Source organism: Pelodiscus sinensis, chromosome 22 (genome assembly GCF_052426305.1).
Source record: "Pelodiscus sinensis isolate ZL-2025 chromosome 22, ASM5242630v1, whole genome shotgun sequence".
NCBI lineage: Eukaryota > Metazoa > Chordata > Testudines > Trionychidae > Pelodiscus > Pelodiscus sinensis.
The window spans coordinates 27,540,186-27,561,700 of NC_143073.1; the positions used below are offsets into that span (position 1 = coordinate 27,540,186).

The 21,515-nt window shown below is 67.7% G+C and overlaps 1 protein-coding gene across 2 annotated transcripts; it reads right to left on the reverse strand.

Annotated features, from left to right (window-relative positions):
- Positions 1–380: 380 nt before the first annotated feature.
- On the reverse strand, positions 381–21,359 carry CEACAM19 (CEA cell adhesion molecule 19). Of its 2 annotated transcripts, none has more exons than XM_075916222.2 (8): positions 21,145–21,359; positions 20,066–20,136; positions 18,981–19,346; positions 14,493–14,688; positions 10,136–10,188; positions 9,961–10,055; positions 9,748–9,786; positions 381–9,657 (listed from the first exon to the last, which is right to left on the reverse strand). In XM_075916222.2, exons 2-8 carry the CDS (start codon positions 20,115–20,117, stop codon positions 9,610–9,612), a joined length of 849 nt encoding a protein of 282 aa, XP_075772337.1. In that variant the 5' UTR covers positions 20,118–20,136; positions 21,145–21,359; the 3' UTR covers positions 381–9,609. The 2 variants fall into 2 exon arrangements, with proteins under 2 accessions (XP_075772337.1, XP_075772339.1); XM_075916224.2 differs by lacking the exon at positions 21,145–21,359 and adding an exon at positions 20,263–21,125.
- Positions 21,360–21,515: the final 156 nt, after the last annotated feature.

Genomic DNA, 21,515 nt, shown 5'->3' on the forward strand with positions numbered 1-21,515 from the left:
GCGCTCCCACCCATGGAAACAAGGATCTGGGGGACCTAGAGCCGGCTCCGGGGGCCCCGTGATCCCAGGGTTCGCCATAGAGCGGAACAGGCCCGGCTGGCGGGGGAGGGGCGCCGTACGTGACAGAAAACATGGAACCAAATGAAGTGAAAATCTGCAATGAGCCAAACTGTCCCCTCGGGCCAGTGGGCAGGAGTTCCACAGGCCCTGCTAGCAGCCCGAGCCACTGTGCAATGCTGAGGAGCTGAGAGAGGCACCACGCGCCCACGCTCAGTCCTAGTGGGGATTTGAGCTCTCCCCTCGCTGCCGGGACACGGCCCTCAGGGCGGGAGGCAGACACACCGTCTCTTGGGATACAAGTGAACATCCCTGGCGTGGGAAAAACACCTCAGCAGCCCAGCGCGGTGGCTCTGGATTCCAGAAAGGGGAACGACACAGGTGAGGAGGGCGTTGAACAGACATTAAAAGGCACAGTGAGAAAAGGAGACTCCCTGCAAGCTGCACGGACACTCTTCAAAGGCACCGTCATAGAGGCCCAAGTTAAATGTATCCCGCAACTTAGAAACACAGAGAAGAGAAGCAAAAACGTGCCACCGTGGCTTAGCAGCCGGTAAAAGAAGCCGTGAGACACATAGAAAGACAACTCTCAAAAAGCAGAAGTCAAATGTTAGTGAGGAAAACAAAAAGGAGCATGAACTCTGTCAAATTGCCAAACAGGCGTGTGAAGAACATGCAGCCAAAGGCCTGACGAGGAACAGCCCATCAGCAGCAGGAAGCCGCTAAACAGCCAGTGGGGCCCTTGGACCATTTAGGTGCCAAAGGAGATTCAAAAATGATAAAACAAGAGACAGGACCATGCAGCACGTCAGAGACTCACAAGATGGTTTATTAGGTGATGAGCTTTCGTGGGCCAGGCCCACTTCCTCAGAGCAAATAGTGGAAGAAAATTGGCCTGACCATATATACCAAAGGGTACAAACAAAGATAAGTGAACACGTATAAAGTAGAAAAATCGGATTTTACAACAGAGGGGGGCGGTTAGGGAATGTCTACACTACAGCGCTGTTTCCAATTAACTTAACAAAATAGTTAATTCGAATTAAGCTAATTCCAAATAACGCATCTATACACCAAAACTATTTCGAAATAGCGCGTCCACACTGAGTGGACCCTGAACCGAGGTTAAGGCTGCCAGAACCAGTGCCGGCAGGGCATCAGGTTGGGACTTAGTGTGTGGGGCTGCTGCCTGAGGCTAACTGAGCTCTGTGCTTAAAGGGGCCCTACCCCCACCCCGGACAGACAGTCCTCAGGGTTCCCCGCTTGCTTGTCTACCTCGATGAGGGACAGCAAAGCAGTCCTGTCTTGGAGTGCCCTGAGTGCCCGCACTCGGGACACCACAGCACTCGGCCACATGGAGCCAGAGCTGCCCCTGGACACGCCAGTGCATCTCGTGGGGTCGTTGTCATCAGCCCGGCTGCACTTGCTGCAGGCTGCCATCCAGGGATCCATCGGGGGGCTGTCAGGATCCAGGAGGCCCTGCGGGAGAGCGTCCACCCCAAGGAACCCTCGGAGCCACCCTGGTCCTCCCCACCGGGGGCGCGTGCCCCATTCCTCCCTCACGTCCTTCCACTTACCCCTCGCTAGCCCCCTTCCTGATGTCAAGTAAAAGACAGGTATATTCAAAAATAGAAACTAGGTTTATTGAACTAAACTGAGGGGGGGGGGGATGAACCTCTGGGGAGACTGGGAAAAGGAGGTGGGGGAGGGGAAGAGAGAGGGTGGGAGAAGGGAGGAGGGAGCTGGAAGGGGAAGCAAGGGGAAGAAGGGGGAGGGGAAGCTCAGGGCTCAGGGTTGGGGGTCGCGCTGGACGAACCTGACTTTCATGCTAACCTGCTCCTGGGTTCGCATGTGGCCTTTGGTGGCCAGGCTGGCAGCTCTCCTGCCACAGACGGCTGCATTCCTCTATCTAGTGCGGAGATCATGGATGTTGGGGGCATCCCCCCAAACCTGAAGAAGGTTCATGATCTCCACCCTGGACCAGGAAGGCGCCCGCCTTCTCCAGCCCGTCAGGCTCCTGGGAGCTGGCAGACTGCTCCTGGGGAGCGGTGGAGGGCTGGCTGCCAGTGACTTGCTGGCTCATGCTTTGGGGCCTCTGGGTCAGGGGCCGTGGTGGCCACTGCTGGCTCTGGGCTGGCAGGCTTGGAGCTGGCACAGGCACTGTGGCCAGGGTCTACCCCTTTAATGGCTCCGGGGTTGGGGGAGAGGAGAGGAAGGTTTCCTGGTTGTGCCCAGAGTGGCCACCAGGGCTCCCTGGGAAGGGCTGGAGGCCCCCTATTTCTGCACAGCACTTAATTCCAAATAGCTCTTTCCAGTTTGGCGTTACTCCTTGTAGAATGAGGTTTCCCAAATTCGAAATCAGGGCTCCACTATTTCGAACTGAATTCAAAATAGCAGTTTGCCGTGTAGATGCTATTACCGTTAATTCGAAAAAGGGCTGTTATTCCACATTACCTTTGCAGCGTAGACATACCCTTAGTGTCTGCGGTAATGGCAGTAGAGGAGACAATGGGGGAGCTGTCTTTGTAATGGGGAGATAGTTAGCATCTTTGTTAAGCCCCATTTGTAACGTGTGAATGACAGTTCAGAGGCTTCTCTTTGAAGTCTCGTGTTGAAGCCTCTTTGAAGCAGGATGCAGGCAGTGAGGGCGCTGGGACAATGCCCAGGCTGGTTGAAATGGCAAGAAACCGCTGCCTAGTCCTGGCTTTTGTTTCAGCTAGACCAGACTAACACGGCCACATCCCTGGTGCTATCAAAACCGACAGGATCAGAGGGGAGCCGTGTGAGTCTGATTCTGTAAAAGCGGCGACGAGTCCTGGGGCACCTTAGAGACGAACCGAAGTCAGGGTCTGTCTACACTACCCTTCTAGTTCGAACTAGCGGGGTAATGTATGCATACCGCGCTTGCAAATGAAGCCCGGGATTTGAATTTCCCGGGCTTCATTTGCATAAGTGGGGAGCCGCCATTTTTAAAACCCCGCTGGTTCGAACCCCGTGTAGCGCGGCTACACGGGACTCGAACTAGGTAGTTCGGACTAGGGTGCCTATTCTGAATTACCGTTACTCCTCGTGAACTTGGGACTAAATCAGGAATTGCCTCTCCCCTGCTGGGCTCCACAAGCAGCCGCGCCAAGACGCCCTCAGTTAACGTGTCACGAAATGGTGTGTCTGCCTCCCGCCCTGAGGGCCGTGTCCCAGCAGCGAGGGGAGAGCTCAAATCCCCACTAGGACTGAGCGTGGGCGCGTGGTGCCTCTCTCAGCTCCTCAGCATTGCACAGTGGCTCGGGGCGCTAGCAGGGCCTGTGGAACTCCTGCCCACTGGGCCGAGGGGACAGTTTGGCTCATTGCAGATTTTCACTTCATTTGGTTCCACGTTTTCTGTCACGTACGGCGCCCCTCCCCCGCCCGCTCTATGGCGAACCCTGGGATCACGGTGTCTCGATCGTCCTTTTCCACCCAGTTTCTGAGGCCTGTTCTATCAAACCCTCCTTGCACACACGCCCCTCTAGGCCAGTGTCGCTCAACCTTGTTTTTATAAAGTTCCCCTTTTCACAAAAATTATGTCTTCCCCAGGACCTCCAGTTTTCAGACCAAGACATTTTTTCTACAATTGCAAGACATTTGTTTAAACAACTTAATGGCAACGGGGCGGGCGATGACACTCCTGGGTGTAAGAAGCACAAAAATAACAAAACTCCGTAAAATTAAAACAAAAATTCAGTTTTCTTCAAATTTCAGTTGTGGTTTGGTGGCCCCAGACGTCTCTGGAATACGGTGACGGCGCGTCGGGGTCCCCCGCCTCCTGCACCCCCGTCATGGCACGAACAGACCCCCCCAGCCAGTAGAGCAGAGGGAGTTTACTGCTTCTCCCGGACACTGCACAGATGGAATCTGGTTCCAGGGCCTAGGACGCCTCAGCCCCCTGGAGATGGGGGAGCCTGGGCCCCTAAACCCCAGCCCCTTGCCTAGGCTGCCTCCCCCATGATCCCAGCCAGAAACTCAAACTCTCTCCCAGCCCGGTGCTGGTCTCCCCCCCCTTTGTCTCCCCCGGGGAGGCTGCGCCAGGGTGTCTGGTGAATCCACATTTGGGGGAGTCCGTGGGAATCTCCCCTCCCAGCGCAGGGCCCCGGGGCACAGAGCAGACACCCCCCCCAAAGGTACTCGAACTGCTGGTTGAGAAGCTCTGCTCTAAGTTCACTCAGCTCATTGTTTAGACTCCGTACGACCTCGTTACACCCGGGCACTATTTCTCTGGCTGCCACTGCCTGCTGGCTTAGACGCTTCCATTTGACACCGGCTGAGCCCGGCCGGGTCACGGGGAACTGGCCCCAACACAGACACCCTGAGGTGCCCTGTGACTCCCTGGCCTCCCCCTTCCCCTGGCAGACGGTGCCCGGTGCCCTCTCCTGAGATGGGGGTTCTGCACCCCACCCCCCAACCTGCCCCTCCCGGCTCCGGCTCTCCCTGGGGGCGCCAGCTGTGACAGGGGGTTGGGGTTGAGCTGTACCAGGTGCGGGGGGATCCCTGGGCTCCCCAGCACCCACCAGAACCTGCCCTGCCCACCACTGCCCCTGCAAGGGCCCTGGGTGACATGAATTTGCTGGGTCTCAGCTCAGCCCTGAGTGAAATCCAGCCCCTCACCAGCAGGGGGCCAGGGAGTCTGAGATCCTGGAGTGGGGGGGCACACCGGGGGAGGGGGCTGTGTATGGGTTCTGGGGGCTCCCTGCATTGACCCTGTGACGTAGTGGGAGGCTGTCTGCTCTGTGACCTGGTGTCCCCACCTGGCTGCGCTGGGCTGGGATCCCCACTGACTCCACGTGTGCACCGGCCCAGACCCCCAGGCCCAGCCTGAGCTGGTAACAAGGCTCTTCCCAGGGGGGAGACGGCACCTGGCTGGGGGCAGGGCCTGGGGGCTGGGCAGTCTTGGCTGGGGGGACGCATGAAGGGAGCAGACTAAGTCCAGTACGGGGGGGGGGGCAGGGGCAGGTGAACCCCTCCCCCCACGAGGTCTAAGGCTCTGCCCTGGCTCCTCTGGCAATGCTGAATCTGTGCTTCTACTGGCCGGCGGAGAGTCCCGCCTGCACACGAGGTCCCCGACGCTGCCCCCCATCCCCTCAGTGCGCTGTCCGGGGGGGGGAGCTGTGAGGTGGGGGGCGTCTGCCCTGTGCCCCCCGACGCTGCCCCCATCCCCTCAGTGCGCTGTCCGGGGGGGGAGCTGTGAGGTGGGGGGCGTCTGCCCTGTGCCCCGGCGTTCCCGCCTGCACACGGGGTCCCCGACGCTGCCCCCCATCCCCTCAGTGCGCTGTCCGGGGGGGGAGCTGTGAGGTGGGGGGGGGGCGTCTGCCCTGTGCCCCGGCGTTCCCGCCTGCACACGGGGTCCCCGACGCTGCCCCCCATCCCCTCAGTGCGCTGTCCGGGGGGGAGCTGTGACGTGGGGGGCGTCTGCCCTGTGCCCCCCGACGCTGCCCCCATCCCCTCAGTGCGCTGTCCGGGGGGGAGCTGTGACGTGGGGGGCGTCTGCCCTGTGCCCCCCGACGCTGCCCCCATCCCCTCAGTGCGCTGTCCGGGGGGGAGCTGTGAGGTGGGGGGCGTCTGCCCTGTGCCCCCCGACGCTGCCCCCATCCCCTCAGTGCGCTGTCCGGGGGGGAGCTGTGAGGTGGGGGGGGGGGCGTCTGCCCTGTGCCCCCCGACGCTGCCCCCCATCCCCTCAGTGCGCTGTCCGGGGGGGGAGCTGTGAGGTGGGGGGGGGCGTCTGCCCTGTGCCCCGGCGTTCCCGCCTGCACACGGGGTCCCCGACGCTGCCCCCATCCCCTCAGTGTGCTGTCCGGGGCGGAGCTGTGACGTGGGGAGCGTCTGCCCTGTGCCCCCCGACGCTGCCCCCCATCCCCTCAGTGCGCTGTCCGGGGCGGAGCTGTGACGTGGGGAGCGTCTGCCCTGTGCCCCCCGACGCTGCCCCCATCCCCTCAGTGCGCTGTCCGGGGCGGAGCTGTGACGTGGGGAGCGTCTGCCCTGTGCCCCCCGACGCTGCCCCCATCCCCTCAGTGCGCTGTCCGGGGGGGAGCTGTGACGTGGGGGGCGTCTCCCCTGTGCCCCCCGACGCTGCCCCCCATCCCCTCAGTGCGCTGTCTGGGGGGGAGCTGTGAGGTGGGGGGCGTCTCCCCTGTGCCCCCCGACGCTGCCCCCCATCCCCTCAGTGCGCTGTCCGGGGGGGAGCTGTGACGTGGGGGGCGTCTGCCCTGTGCCCCCCGACGCTGCCCCCCATCCCCTCAGTGTGCTGTCCGGGGGGGAGCTGTGACGTGGGGGGCGTCTGCCCTGTGCCCCCCGACGCTGCCCCCCATCCCCTCAGTGCGCTGTCCGGGGGGGAGCTGTGACGTGGGGGGCGTCTGCCCTGTGCCCCCCGACGCTGCCCCCCATCCCCTCAGTGCGCTGTCCGGGGAGGAGCTGTGACGTGGGGGGCGTCTGCCCTGTGCCCCCCGACGCTGCCCCCCATCCCCTCAGTGCGCTGTCCGGGGGGGAGCTGTGAGGTGGGGGGCGTCTGCCCTGTGCCCCCCGACGCTGCCCCCCATCCCCTCAGTGCGCTGTCCGGGGGGGAGCTGTGAGGTGGGGGGCGTCTGCCCTGTGCCCCCCGACGCTGCCCCCATCCCCTCAGTGCGCTGTCCGGGGGGAGCTGTGACGTGGGGGGCGTCTGCCCTGTGCCCCGGCGTTCCCGCCTGGCTGCGCCGTGCTGCGTGACGCCCACTGACTCACACGCGTGCACCGGCCCAGACACCCGGCCCAGCCTGGGCAGGTAACAAGGGGGGACGGGAGGGGGGTTCTGCAGTCCTGTGGCCCTGGGCCCCTGCCGGGCAGTCACTGGTCGCTGTGCGGGCTGGGGGTCCCCCTACTGGCCGGTGCCTGTAGCACGGCCCAGCCGGGCGCCCTGACCACCAGCACTTAGCCAAAGACCAGCCAACGTTTCTCAGCTGGCCGGGGGAGGGGTGTGAACAAGGGAGGGGGGCTGCCTGGGGGAGGGGTGCTCTGTGGTTTGGAGAAGGGGCAGGCTGGCTGGGCAAACATGGAGAGAAGAGACTGAGCTGAGTGCTGGGGGTTCCGGGTCCTGTGTCCCCCTGGCCCAAGGGGGCTGAGGCTGCCAGCCCCCCACTCCTGTGCTGCGCTGCATCCTGGAGCAGCAATAGTCCCCCTCCCCCCCGTTCTAATGGCTGGCGGAGCCTGTTCTTGCTGCAGACGGGGTGCAGGGTTTGGGGGGACCCCGAAGCGCCATCACACTGGTGTCAGCGGTGGGATGCGCTGCACCCCGTGGATGGCGCTTCCAGCAGTGAGTGACGGGGTGCAGGGTTTGGGGGGACCCCGACGCGCCGTCACACTGGTGTCAGCGGTGGGATGCGCTGCAGCCCGTGGATGGAGCTTCCAGCAGTGAGTGACGGGGCGCAGGGTTTGGGGGACCCCGACGCGCCATCACACTGGTGTCAGCGGTGGGATGCGCTGCAGCCCGTGGATGGAGCTTCCAGCAGTGAGTGACGGGGCGCAGGGTTTGGGGGACCCCGACGCGCCGTCACACTGGTGTCAGCGGTGGGATGCGCTGCACCCCGTGGATGGAGCTTCCAGCAGTGAGTGACGGGGTGCAGGGTTTGGGGGACCCCGACGCGCCGTCACACTGGTGTCAGCGGTGGGATGCGCTGCAGCCCGTGGATGGAGCTTCCAGCAGTGAGTGACGGGGCGCAGGGTTTGGGGGACCCCGACGCGCCATCACACTGGTGTCAGCGGTGGGATGCGCTGCAGCCCGTGGATGGAGCTCCCAGCGGCGAGTGACAGGGCGCAGAAGAAGGAAGGGGCTAGAAAGAGCCAGACGTGCGGGAGGCAGAGCGAAGCGGTTCCTGGGAGTCGTGGGGCGCTGCAGCATCGGCCGGTGAGTCTGCGCCCCAGGGATCGGCGGGGCGATGGCCTGCGCCCGACTCCTGAAGGCAGCCTTGTGGGGCTGTGCAGAGAGAGGGGAAAGCAACGGAGGCCCAGCTGCAGAAGGACCAGTCCCGGGGCCTGGATCCTGGCCTGGGGGGGAGCAGCCAGGAGGAGTAACGTCGTACCCAGTCCGTGCCGCGTGGAGCCGCGGGCAGGGAGTTCGAACTACGGGCATTTAAAAATGGCGGCGCCCGGGAACATGCAAATGAAGCCCGCGGTATTTTAATCCCCGGAATGAGGATCCAGCTTGCGAGCTCAGTGGGGGGAGGGGGGATTCCCTTGGTGGAGGAAACACCCTCCAGGCCATTCCCCATAAGGAGGGTCCCCAAAGCTCCCAGGCAATTCTCCGTGGGGGGTTCCCCGCAGCCTGGGCGCCCCCAGGCAATTCTCCGTGGGGGGTTCCCCGCAGGCTGGGCACCCCCAGGCAATTCTCTATGGGGGGTTCCCCGCAGCCTGGGCGCCCCCAGGCAATTCTCCGTGGGGGGTTCCCCGCAGCCTGGGCACCCCCAGGCAATTCTCCGTGGGGGGTTCCCCGCAGCCTGGGCACCCCCAGGCAATTCTCTATGGGGGGTTCCCCGCAGCCTGGGCACCCCCAGGCAATTCTCCGTGGGGGGTTCCCCGCAGCCTGGGCGCCCCCAGGCAATTCTCCGTGGGGGGTTCCCCGCAGCCTGGGCGCCCCCAGGCACTTCTCCGTGGGGGGTTCCCCGCAGCCTGGGCACCCCCAGGCAATTCTCTACGGGGGGTTCCCCGCAGCCTGGGCGCCCCCCGGCAATTCTCCGTGGGGGTTCCCCGCAGCCTGGGCACCCCCAGACAATTCTCTACGGGGGGTTCCCCGCAGCCTGGGCACCCCCAGGTAATTCTCCATGGGGGGTTCCCCGCAGCCTGGGCACCCCCAGGCAATTCTCCATGGGGGGTTCCCCACAGCCTGGGCACCCCCAGGCAATTCTCTATGGGGGGTTCCCCGCAGCCTGAGCGCCCCCAGACAATTCTCTATGGGGGTTCCCCGCAGCCCGGGCACCCCCAGACAATTCTCTATGGGGGGTTCCCTGCAGCCTGGGCACCCCCAGGTAATTCTCTATGGGGGGTTCCCCGCAGCCTGGGCGCCCCCAGGCAATTCTCCATGGGGGGTTCCCCGCAGCCTGGGCGCCCCCAGGCAATTCTCCGTGGGGGGTTCCCCGCAGCCTGGGCACTCCCAGGCAATTCTCCGTGGGGGGTTCCCCGCAGCCTGGGCGCCCCCAGGCAATTCTCCGTGGGGGGTTCCCTGCAGCCTGGGCACCCCCAGACAATTCTCTATGGGGGGTTCCCCGCAGCCTGGGCGCCCCCAGGCAATTCTCTATGGGGGGTTCCCCGCAGGCTGGGCACCCCCAGGCAATTCTCCGTGGGGGGTTCCCCGCAGCCTGGGCGCCCCCAGGCAATTCTCCGTGGGGGGTTCCCCGCAGCCTGGGCACCCCCAGGCAATTCTCTGTGGGGGGTTCCCTGCAGCCTGGGCACCCCCAGGCAATTCTCCGTGGGGGGTTCCCCGCAGCCTGGGCGCCCCCAGGCACTTCTCCGTGGGGGGGTCTGCGCTCCAGGCACGTCACAACGGGGCGCCAGACGTCACCTCTGCATCTGTGTGTAGACAGACTCGGCTCGCTGCAGCAGCTCCTGCCGGGAGAGGGGCCGTTAGGGGCAGGCCGGCGCGAGAGGGTCCCAGACACACGGGCCTGCCCCCCAGGCTCGGCTGGAGGCGCTTACCGTGTAGTTGGGGTCTGGCCGGGGGGGCGCAGGGATGGACTGCAAGACAGACAGACAGACGGGAGAGATCGTTATAACCTGCAGGGGACCCTCCCTCTGGCAAGGGGACAAGCCCCGGGGAGAGGCTCCGACCCACAGGCTCTGTGGGGGCTGGGGAGAGGGGTACCTGGTGCCCATCGGGGCTGGGGCAGGGGCTGGCCCTGCCTTACTCACCGGGGGCACTTGGGGCTCGGAGCTGCCCCTTCTCCCCTCAGGCTGGGGCAGCTCCAGCGGCGACTCCATCACCTCGTAAATCGGCTCCGTGTCATCTGGGGAGAGAAGGGGAGATGGAAGCCAGGAGTCTGGGCACTCGGCCCGGCCCCCACCCCCCAGGGGGGCTGAGACTCACCCCTGGCTGACCTGGGGGGTTTCTTCCCTCTGGGATCCGGCTTCCCTGCGGAGCTAAACACGACACGGGCCCCATCACCAGGAGAAAAGAACCCAGGAGTCCGGGCCCAGCCCCACTCCTACCCCACACCAGCCAGCCCCACACACAGCTGAGAGAACCCTGGAGTCCGGGCCCAGCCCCACTTCTACCCCACACCAGCCAGCCCCACACACAGCTGAGAGAACCCAGGAGTCCGGGCCCAGCCCCACTTCTACCCACACCAGCCTGCCCCACACACAGCTGAGAGAACCCAGGAGTCCGGGCCCAGCCCCACTTCTACCCCATACCAGCCTGCCCCACACACAGCTGAGAGAACCCAGGAGTCCGGGCCCAGCCCCACTTCTACCCCACACCAGCCTGCCCCACACACAGCTGAGAGAACCCAGGAGTCCGGGCCCAGCCCCACTTCTACCCACACCAGCCTGCCCCACACACAGCTGAGAACCCAGGGGTCCGGGCCCAGCCCCACTTCTACCCACACCAGCCAGCCCCACACACAGCTGAGAGAACCCAGGAGTCCGGGCCCAGCCCCACTTCTACCCACACCAGCCTGCCCCACACACAGCTGAGAACCCAGGGGTCCGGGCCCAGCCCCACTTCTACCCACACCAGCCTGCCCCACACACAGCTGAGAGAACCCAGGAGTCCGGGCCCAGCCCCACTTCTACCCACACCAGCCTGCCCCACACACAGCTGAGAACCCAGGGGTCCGGGCCCAGCCCCACTTCTACCCCACACCAGCCTGCCCCACACACAGCTGAGAGAACCCAGGAGTCCGGGCCCAGCCCCACTTCTACCCGACACCAGCCTGCCCCACACACAGCTGAGAGAACCCAGGAGTCCGGGCCCAGCCCCACTTCTACCCCACACCAGCCTGCCCCACACACAGCTGAGAACCCAGGGGTCCGGGCCCAGCCCCACTTCTACCCACACCAGCCTGCCCCACACACAGCTGAGAGAACCCAGGGGTCCGGGCCCAGCCCCACTTCTACCCCACACCAGCCAGCCCCACACACAGCTGAGAGAACCCAGGAGTCCGGGCCCAGCCCCACTTCTACCCACACCAGCCAGCCCCACACACAGCTGAGAGAACCCAGGGGTCCGGGCCCAGCCCCACTTCTACCCCACACCAGCCAGCCCCACACACAGCTGAGAGAACCCAGGAGTCCGGGCCCAGCCCCACTTCTACCCCACACCAGCCAGCCCCACACACAGCTGAGAGAACCCAGGGGTCCGGGCCCAGCCCCACTTCTACCCCACACCAGCCAGCCCCACACACAGCTGAGAGAACCCAGGAGTCCGGGCCCAGCCCCACTTCTACCCACACCAGCCTGCCCCACACACAGCTGAGAGAACCCAGGAGTCCGGGCCCAGCCCCACTTCTACCCACACCAGCCTGCCCCACACACAGCTGAGAGAACCCAGGGGTCCGGGCCCAGCCCCACTTCTACCCACACCAGCCAGCCCCACACACAGCTGAGAGAACCCAGGGGTCCGGGCCCAGCCCCACTTCTACCCACACCAGCCTGCCCCACACACAGCTGAGAGAACCCAGGGGTCCGGGCCCAGCCCCACTTCTACCCACACCAGCCTGCCCCACACACAGCTGAGAGAACCCAGGGGTCCGGGCCCAGCCCCACTTCTACCCACACCAGCCTGCCCCACACACAGCTGAGAGAACCCAGGAGTCCGGGCCCAGCCCCACTTCTACCCCACACCAGCCTGCCCCACACACAGCTGAGAGAACCCAGGAGTCCGGGCCCAGCCCCACTTCTACCCCACACCAGCCTGCCCCACACACAGCTGAGAGAACCCAGGAGTCCGGGCCCAGCCCCACTTCTACCCACACCAGCCTGCCCCACACACAGCTGAGAGAACCCAGGGGTCTGGGCCCAGCCCCACTTCTACCCACACCAGCCAGCCCCACACACAGCTGAGAGAACCCAGGAGTCCGGGCCCAGCCCCACTTCTACCCCACACCAGCCAGCCCCACACACAGCTGAGAGAACCCAGGAGTCCGGGCCCAGCCCCACTTCTACCCCACACCAGCCTGCCCCACACACAGCTGAGAGAACCCAGGAGTCCGGGCCCAGCCCCACTTCTACCCCACACCAGCCTGCCCCACACACAGCTGAGAGAACCCAGGAGTCCGGGCCCAGCCCCACTTCTACCCCACACCAGCCTGCCCCACACACAGCTGACAGAACCCAGGAGTCCGGGCCCAGCCCCACTTCTACCCCACACCAGCCTGCCCCACACACAGCTGAGAACCCAGGGGTCTGGACCCCGGCCCTTACTGCTCTGACCAGCCAGCCCCACTGCCCCCCCGGCCCTTACTGCTCTGACCAGCCAGCCCCACTCCCCCCCGGCCCTTACAGCTCTGACCAGCCAGCCCCACTGCCCCCCGGCCCTTACTGCTCCGACCCACTAGCCCCACTGCCCCCCCGGCCCTTACTGCTCTGACCAGCCAGCCCCACTGCCCCCCCAGCCCTTACTGCTCCAACCAGCCAGCCCCACTGCCCCCCCGGCCCTTACTGCTCCAACCAGCCAGCCCCACTGCCCCCCCAGCCCTTACTGCTCCAACCCGCCAGCCCCACTGCCCCTCCGGCCCTTACTGCTCCAACCCGCCAGCCCCACTGCCCCCCCGGCCCTTACTGCTCTGACCAGCCAGCCCCACTGCCCCCCCAGCCCTTACTGCTCCAACCCGCCAGCCCCACTGCCCCCCCGGCCCTTACTGCTCCAACCAGCCAGCCCCACTGCCCCCCCGGCCCTTACTGCTCCAACCAGCCAGCCCCACTGCCCCTCCGGCCCTTACTGCTCCAACCCACCAGCCCCACTGCCCCTCCGGCCCTTACTGCTCCAACCCGCCAGCCCCACTGCCCCCCCGGCCCTTACTGCTCTGACCAGCCAGCCCCACTGCCCCCCCAGCCCTTACTGCTCCAACCCGCCAGCCCCACTGCCCCCCCGGCCCTTACTGCTCCAACCAGCCAGCCCCACTGCCCCCCCGGCCCTTACTGCTCCAACCAGCCAGCCCCACTGCCCCTCCGGCCCTTACTGCTCCAACCCACCAGCCCCACTGCCCCCCCGGCCCTTACTGCTCCAACCAGCCAGCCCCACTGCCCCCCCGGCCCTTACTGCTCTGACCAGCCAGCCCCACTGCCCCCCCGGCCCTTACTGCTCTGACCAGCCAGCCCCACTGCCCCCCCAGCCCTTACTGCTCCGACCAGCCAGCCCCACTGCCCCCCCGGCCCTTACTGCTCCAACCAGCCAGCCCCACTGCCCCTCCGGCCCTTACTGCTCCAACCCGCCAGCCCCACTGCCCCCCCGGCCCTTACTGCTCCAACCAGCCAGCCCCACTGCCCCCCCGGCCCTTACTGCTCTGACCAGCCAGCCCCACTGCCCCCCCGGCCCTTACTGCTCTGACCAGCCAGCCCCACTGCCCCCCCAGCCCTTACTGCTCCAACCCGCCAGCCCCACTGCCCCTCCGGCCCTTACTGCTCCAACCAGCCAGCCCCACTGCCCCCCCGGCCCTTACTGCTCCAACCCGCCAGCCCCACTGCCCCTCCGGCCCTTACTGCTCCAACCCGCCAGCCCCACTGCCCCCCCGGCCCTTACTGCTCCGACCAGCCAGCCCCACTGCCCCCCCAGCCCTTACTGCTCTGACCAGCCAGCCCCACTGCCCCCCCGGCCCTTACTGCTCTGACCAGCCAGCCCCACTGCCCCCCCGGCCCTTACTGCTCTGACCAGCCAGCCCCACTGCCCCCCCGGCCCTTACTGCTCTGACCAGCCAGCCCCACTGCCCCCCCGGCCCTTACTGCTCTGACCAGCCAGCCCCACTGCCCCTCCGGCCCTTACTGCTCTGACCAGCCAGCCCCACTGCCCCCCGGCCCTTACTGCTCTGACCAGCCAGCCCCACTGCCCCCCCGGCCCTTACTGCTCTGACCAGCCAGCCCCACTGCCCCTCCGGCCCTTACTGCTCTGACCAGCCAGCCCCACTGCCCCTCTGGCCCTTACTGCTCTGACCAGCCAGCCCCACTGCCCCCCGGCCCATACTGCTCTGACCAGCCAGCCCCACTGCCCCCCCGGCCCTTACTGCTCTGACCAGCCAGCCCCACTGCCCCCCCGGCCCTTACTGCTCTGACCAGCCAGCCCCACTCCCCCCCGGCCCTTACTGCTCTGACCAGCCAGCCCCACTCCCCCCCGGCCCTTACTGCTCTGACCAGCCAGCCCCACTCCCCCCCGGCCCTTACTGTTCTGACCAGCCAGCCCCACTGCCCCCCGGTCCTTACTGCCCCCCGGCGTGCTGTGCCCTGCTCACCCCAGGGCCAGGTCTGAGCGCCGCAGGACAAGGTGGTAAATGAGCGCAGCCCCAAGAGCGACCGTCAGCAAAACGCCGACCACAACCCCTGCCACGACCCAGCCCAGGATCTGTGGGGTGCTGGGAGCTGCCGACGCTGGGGGGGGCGGCGTGCCTGGGCCCGGCGGTGTCTGCGGGCCCAGGGTGCTCGCCGGGGCTGCAAGGAAGAGACATTGGGAGTGGTTAGCGGGACGCTGGGTCTTGGGTCAGATGTGGGGGGTGATGGAGGGCCTCTGAGTCCTGGGCTAGGAGCTGTGGGGGGCTAGTGTGGTTGGGGGAGGGTCACACGCTGGATCCCCTGGAGGTTGAAAGGTTGGGGTCCCTGGGGCAGTCTATGGAGATATTGGGAGTCTCGAGAGAGCCATGAGGGGATGGAGAGCGGGATGGGTACCTTGGGGGGGGGGGGAGGACTCTGAGGCAGTCCCTGGCAGGAATGGGGGGGCCATATGGTACCTGTGGCATTGAGGGGGCTCTGAGGCAGTCCCTGGCAGGAATGGGGGGGCATAGGGTACCAGTGGTGCTGGGGGGCTCTGAGGCAGTCCCTGGCAGGAATGGGGGGGGGCATAAGGTACCAGTGGGGCTTGGGGGGCTCTGAGGCAGTCCCTGGCAGGAATGGGGGGGGCATAAGGTACCAGTGGGGCTGGGGGGCTCTGAGGCAGTCCCTGGCAGGAATGGGGGGGCATAGGGTACCAGTGGTGCTGGGGGGCTCTGAGGCAGTCCCTGGCAGGAATGGGGGGGCATAGGGTACCAGTGGTGCTGGGGGGCTCTGAGGCAGTCCCTGGCAGGAATGGGGGGGCATAGGGTACCAGTGGTGCTGGGGGGCTCTGAGGCAGTCCCTGGCAGGAATGGGGGGGCATAAGGTACCAGTGGGGCTTGGGGGGCTCTGAGGCAGTCCCTGGCAGGAATGGGGGTCATAGGGTACCAGTGGTGCTGGGGGGCTCTGAGGCAGTCCCTGGCAGGAATGGGGGGGCATAGGGTACCAGTGGTGCTGGGGGGCTCTGAGGCAGTCCCTGGCAGGAATGGGGGGGCATAAGGTACCAGTGGGGCTTGGGGGGCTCTGAGGCAGTCCCTGGCAGGAATGGAGGGGCCATAAGGTACCAGTGGGGCTGAGGGGCTCTGAGGCAGTCCCTGGCAGGAATGGGGGGGGGCATAAGGTACCAGTGGGGCTTGGGGGGCTCTGAGGCAGTCCCTGGCAGGAATGGGGGGCCATAGGGTACCAGTGGGGCTGGGGGGCTCTGAGGCAGTCCCTGGCAGGAATGGGGCAGCAATGGGCTTAAACTGCAGCCAGGGAGGTTTAGGTTGGACATTAGGGAAAAGTTCCTGCCTGTCAGGGGGGTCAAACCCTGGGATAAGTTGCCCAGGGAGGCTGTGGAATCCCCGTCTCTGGGGATGTTCAGGAGCAGGTTGGATAAATGTCTCTCAGGGCTGGTCTAGTCGGTGCTGGGTCCTGCCATGGGGGCCGGGGCCTGGACTCGCTGGCTCTCGAGGTCCCTGCCAGGCCTAGTGCTCTATGGGTCTACCCCAGGAGAGCCAGGCAGCTCGCTGGCCCCCGTGGCTCGCAGCAGGGGAGTGGCTGGGCCCGGCCCCCATTCGTCTCTGGCGGCTGAGCACTGGGCCTGGGTGCAGAGCGGACCCGCTACCGCTGCCTGGGCCACAGCCCTGCTCCAGGGAAAGGCGCCCGATGCCCCAGGCTGGGGCTGCTGGTCTGCAACCGAGCCGCCCCTGGAGCTGAGGCTCTGCAAGGGGCTCCGAGTGCGAGCGGCACAGGGCCGGCCAGGGGCTGGGGGCCGGGGATCAGGAGCCGGGGGTCGGGGGCTGGGGATCAGGAGCCGGGGGCCGGGGATCAGGGGCCGGAGGCTGGGGGACGGGGATCAGGAGCCGGGAGTCGGGGGCCGGGGATCAGGGGCCGGAGGCTGGGGGACGGGGATCAGGAGCCGGGGGTCGGGGGCTGGGGGACGGGGATCAGGGGCCGGGGATCAGGGGCCGGGGGCTGGGGGCCGAGGATCAGGAGCCGGGGGTCGGGGGCTGGGGGCCGGGGATCAGGGGCCGGGGGGCCGAGGATCAGGAGCCGGGGGTCGGGGGCTGGGGGCCGGGGATCAGGGGCCGGGGGTCGGGGGCTGGGGGCCGAGGATCAGGAGCTGGGGGACGGGGATCAGGGGCCGGGGGCTGGGGGCCGAGGATCAGGAGCCGGGGGTCGGGGGCTGGGGGTGGGGGCCGAGGATCAGGAGCCGGGGGTCGGGGGCTGGGGGACGGGGATCAGGGGCCGGGGGCTGGGGGCCGAGGATCAGGAGCCGGGGGTCGGGGGCTGGGGGTGGGGGCCGAGGATCAGGAGCCGGGGGTCGGGGGCTGGGGGACGGGGATCAGGGGCCGGGGGCTGGGGGCCGAGGATCAGGGGACGGGCCTCCCTTCCATCCTTGAGCAGAGGGGTTTGTCTCGTGCAGCTTGGCCGCCTGTTCGGACGGGGCCACCGTGCACCCAGCAGCGGCACTGCCCCCGAGACCCGCCCGCGCCTGCTCCCATGGGGCTGGGGGCGTCCCTGCCCGGGCAGAGGGAAGCTGCTGCGGGCGCTGGGTGTGGCGTGGGGGGTGTCTGCTCTGGGGTAACGTTAGTTCGGACCGAGGGTTTAGTCCGAACTCCCGCGTCCCGGCGCGGACCAGCGGGGATTCGAACCGGCGCGCGGGGGGGTTTCCATCCCGCTTCATCGACCGCCTCCGCTGGCGTCCCGCGTCCGAACCAGGGTGCCGGGCAGCCGCGCCCCGCCCCGCCAGGGCAGGCCCCTCCCCCGCACGAGGACGAGGCTCCGCCCCGGCTCCTGCGTCAGCACCGAGCCTGCGCCGCGTCTCCACGAACCAAGAAACCTTCCTCTCCAGCGGCCGGCGGGGGCGCCTCTGGCGGGTCGGGGGCTCCCGCCACGGGGGGAGCCAGCAGGGGGCTCAGAGCCAGAGGGCGGGGGGAGCCAGCAGGGGGCTTAGAGCCAGAGGGCGGGTGGGGGGCTCCCGCCACGGGGGGAGCCAGCAGGGGGCTCAGAGCCAGAGGGCGGGGGGGGTCGCCTCTGGCGGGTCGGGGGCTCCCGCCACGGGGGGAGCCGGCAGGGGGCTCAGAGCCAGAGGGCGGGGGGGGGGGTCGCCTCTGGCGGGTCGGGGGCTCCCGCCACGGGGGGAGCCGGCAGGGGGCTCAGAGCCAGAGGGCGGGGGGGGGGGAGCCGGCAGGGGGCTCAGAACCAGAGGGCGGGGGGGGGGGGGGAGCCGGCAGGGGGCTCGCCTCTGGCGGGTCGGGGGCTCCCGCCACGGGGGGAGCCGGCAGGGGGCTCAGAGCCAGAGGGCGGGACCAGAGGGCGGAGGGGGAAGCAGAGGGGAGGACAGGGGGGAGCAGAGAGCGGAGGGGAGGACGGGGGGAGGTGCAGAGGGGAGGGGGGAGCAGAGGGGAGGACAGGGGGGAGCAGAGAGCGGAGGGGAGGACGGGGGGAGGTGCAGAGGGGAGGGCGGAGGGGGGAGCAGAGGGAAGGATGGAGAGCAGAGGGGAGGACAGAGGGGGGAGCAGAGAGTGGAGGGGAGGACGGGGGGGAGCAGAGGGGAGGACAGGGGGGAGCAGAGAGCGGAGGGGAGGACGGGGGGGAGCGGAGGGGAGGACGGGGGGAGGTGCAGAGGGGAGGGCGGAGGGCAGAGAACAGGGGAGGGCGGAGGAGTTTTCCAGGCACGCGAGGCGGCCAGAGATGAGAGGGTCTCAGCCGCTGATCCGGGGGTGTTCTCGGAGAGGTTCCCGCCGCTGGAGACCGCTGCCCCAGTGCACTGGGACCCGTGGGGCGCGCTCCTGCGGCGGCTGCCTGCCCTAGGCCCGTTCCGGGTCTCTCTGCTGGCAGGTGGCACTCGGCCGAGGAGGGGGGCTCGCCTCGTGTTCCTGGCGCTGCCCGTGCAAGCGCGCGTCTTAGAGGGAACACCGGCTCAGCCCCAGAGCCTGCTGGGCCTCACGCATGGAAGTGCCTGGCCAGCCCCCCGCGCCCTGCAGCCCATGGAAGCAGTGGCCACGAGCCTCACCAGGCTGCGGGTTCCAGGCTCTGGCCGCCACGCCCAGACCCGGCGCACAGGGGCAGCTGCCAGCGCTTGGCTCATGAACGTGGCCGGCCGGGCGCCATGGCAAGGCCCTGCCCATGAGCGCTGGGGACCCAGGGTGCCGGGTGCCTCGGGCTACCCCTGCCCACGCACTGAGGCCAACCCCCGACTGGGAGCTTGGCGCAGGATCGCGGGTGTTTCCCGCTCTTGCAAGATGCCAGAGGACGCAACCTGCTTCCTGCCTGGCTGCAAGAGGGCCCAGCGTCCTGCCAGGCCGCGCCCGGGGTCGCCTCACCCCAGGAGCCCGCCCGGCCGCAGGCCCCCTCCCCCGCATTTCCCTTCCCATCCTGCCTCCTTTGCCCTCCCTGCTCCTCAGCCCGTCCCGCCAAGGGCCACTCACCGCTCACCCGCAGCTCCACGATGCCCCTCTCGCTGCCCTGCGGCACCAGCTGCAGGGCAACCCGGTAGGTGCCGCTGTCGTTGGCCTGGGCGTTCCGCAGGAGCAAGGACCCGTTGGGGAAGCCGACCTCGCGGCCTGTGAACTGCACCCCATTGCGCTGGGGTCGCTCCTGCCCTGGGAAGTAGCTGAAGATGCGGGTGCTGCCTTCGCTCAGCCGCCCGCGGTACCAGTCGAAGTGCCGCAGCGGCTCCTGGCCGACCTCCACGGAGAGAGTGACATTCTGCCCCGCCACGGGCGCCTCCGGGGCCACACGCACCACCAAGGGGCAAACCACGGAGCAGGGGCCCCGGCACAACAGGAGACAGCCTGCGGCGTGGGCCCGGAGAGACAGAGGGGTGGTCAAAATGCCCTCGCTCCTGCCCCCAGCCCCCCCGGCGCCCCTCACTCCTGCCCCGCATCCCCCGGCCCTGCCGGTGCCCCTCACCCCCACCCCCACCCTGCACCCCCCGACCCTGCCGGTGCCCCCCACCCCCACCCTGCACCTCCCAGCCCTGCCGGTGCCCCTCACCCCCACCCCCACCCTGCACCCCCCAGCCCTGACGGTGCCCCCCACCCCCACCCCCACCCTGCACCTCCCAGCGCCCCCCACCCCCACCCCCCGACCCTGCCGGTGCCCCCCACCCTGCACCTCCCAGCCCTGCCGGTGCCCCCCACCCTGCACCTCCCAGCCCTGCCGGCGCCCCTCCCTCCCGTCCTGCACCCCCCGACCCTGCCGGTGCCCCTCACTCCTCCCCGCACCCCCGACCCTGCCGGTGCCCCTCACTCCTGCCCCGTACCCCCCGACCCTGCCGGTGCCCCTCACTCCTCCCCGCACCCCCCAGGCCTGCCGGTGCCCCTCACTCCTGCCCCGTACCCCCCGGCCCTGCCGGTGCCCCTCATCCCCACCCTGCACCTCCCAGCCCTGCTGGTGCCCCTCACTCCTGACTTGCACCCCCCGACCCTGCCGGTGCCCCTCGCTCCCGCTCCCCAGCCCTGCCGGTGCCCCTCAACCCCCGGCTCCTCCTACACACTGTTCTGTGGTTCACCTGCAAACAGAAGCCCCGTAAATGGGGTGTCCCAGAAACGAGGCCCCCCCATCCTCCGGGAGGGTCACAGGCTGTGGAGAGAGAAGACTCTTGTGAGTCCCTCGCTGGGGCCTGGCCCAGCTCCTCTGGCTGCCCGGGGCGGGACCAGCGCAGGCTGTGGGGGCGGCAGCGGTGGAACCCGTCTGGCCCTGACTCACCAGATGCTGGAATGTGGCTGGAGAGGCAGGTGCCCGGTGCCCAGCCCAGCAGGTTTCCCGGGAAACACCTCAGGGGAGCCCCCTGGGCATGAAGGGGCCAAACCGCAGGAGTCCTGCCTCCCAGCCCTGCTCCTGTCCTAACCATTAGGCCCCACACCCCTTCCAGAGCCAGGAGTCCTGGCTCCCTCTGCCCCCGGTCCTACTCTAACCACTAGGCACTGCTCCCCTCCCAGAGCCAGGGAGTGAACTCAGGAGTCCTGGCTCCCAACCCACCTACACTCATCCTGCTCTAAGCACTGCTCCTCCGCCCCACCAGGAAGAGAACCCAGCAATCCTGGCTCCCAATGCCGCCCTGTTCTAACCACTAGGCCCCACTCCCCTTCCAGAGCTGGGAAGAGAACCCAGCAATCCTGGCTCCCAATGCCACCCTGTTCTAACCACTAGGCCCCACTCCCCTTCCAGAACTGGGAAGAGAACCCAGCAATCCTGGCTCCCAATGCCGCCCTGTTCTAACCACTAGGCCCCACTCCCCTTCCAGAGCTGGGAAGAGAACCCAGCAATCCTGGCTCCCAATGCCTCCCTGTTCTAACCACTAGGCCCCACTCTCCTTCCAGAGCTGGGAAGAGAACCCAGGAATCCTGTCTCTCAATGCCGCCCTGTTCTAACCACTAGGCCCCACTCCCCTTCCAGAGCTGGGAAGAGAACCCAGCAATCCTGTCTCTCAATGCCGCCCTGTTCTAACCACTAGGCACGGCTCCCCTCCCAGAACAAGCACAGAACCCAGGAGTCCTGGCTCCTCCCGCCCCCACCCTGCTCTAACCACTGGGCCCCTTTCGGCCCCCGAGAGCAGGGGAGCGAACCCGGGAGGCGGCGGCGTCTCACCGAGGCCAGGGGGGAGATGAGGCTCCTCTGGCTGCGGCGGGCGGTCGGTGCCTCGGTCCGCCAGTCTCCTACCCGGCTCCCTCCCCCGCGGGGCGGGGCCGGACGGGACGCGCCTCCCTTCTCGGGGTGACGCGAACCCCGTGCCCGTCGGTCACAGGCGGCTCGCTGGGGAGCAGCAGGGGGCGGGCGGGGCGATGGGGGGCTCGCTGGGAAGCAGCAGGGGGCGGGCGGGGCGATGGGGGGCTCGCTGGGGAGCAGCAGGGGGCGGGCGGGGTGATGGGGGGCTCGCTGGGAAGCAGCAGGGGGCGGGCGGGGCGATGGGGGGCTCGCTGGAAGGAGCAGGGGACGGGCGGGGCGATGGGGGGCTCGCT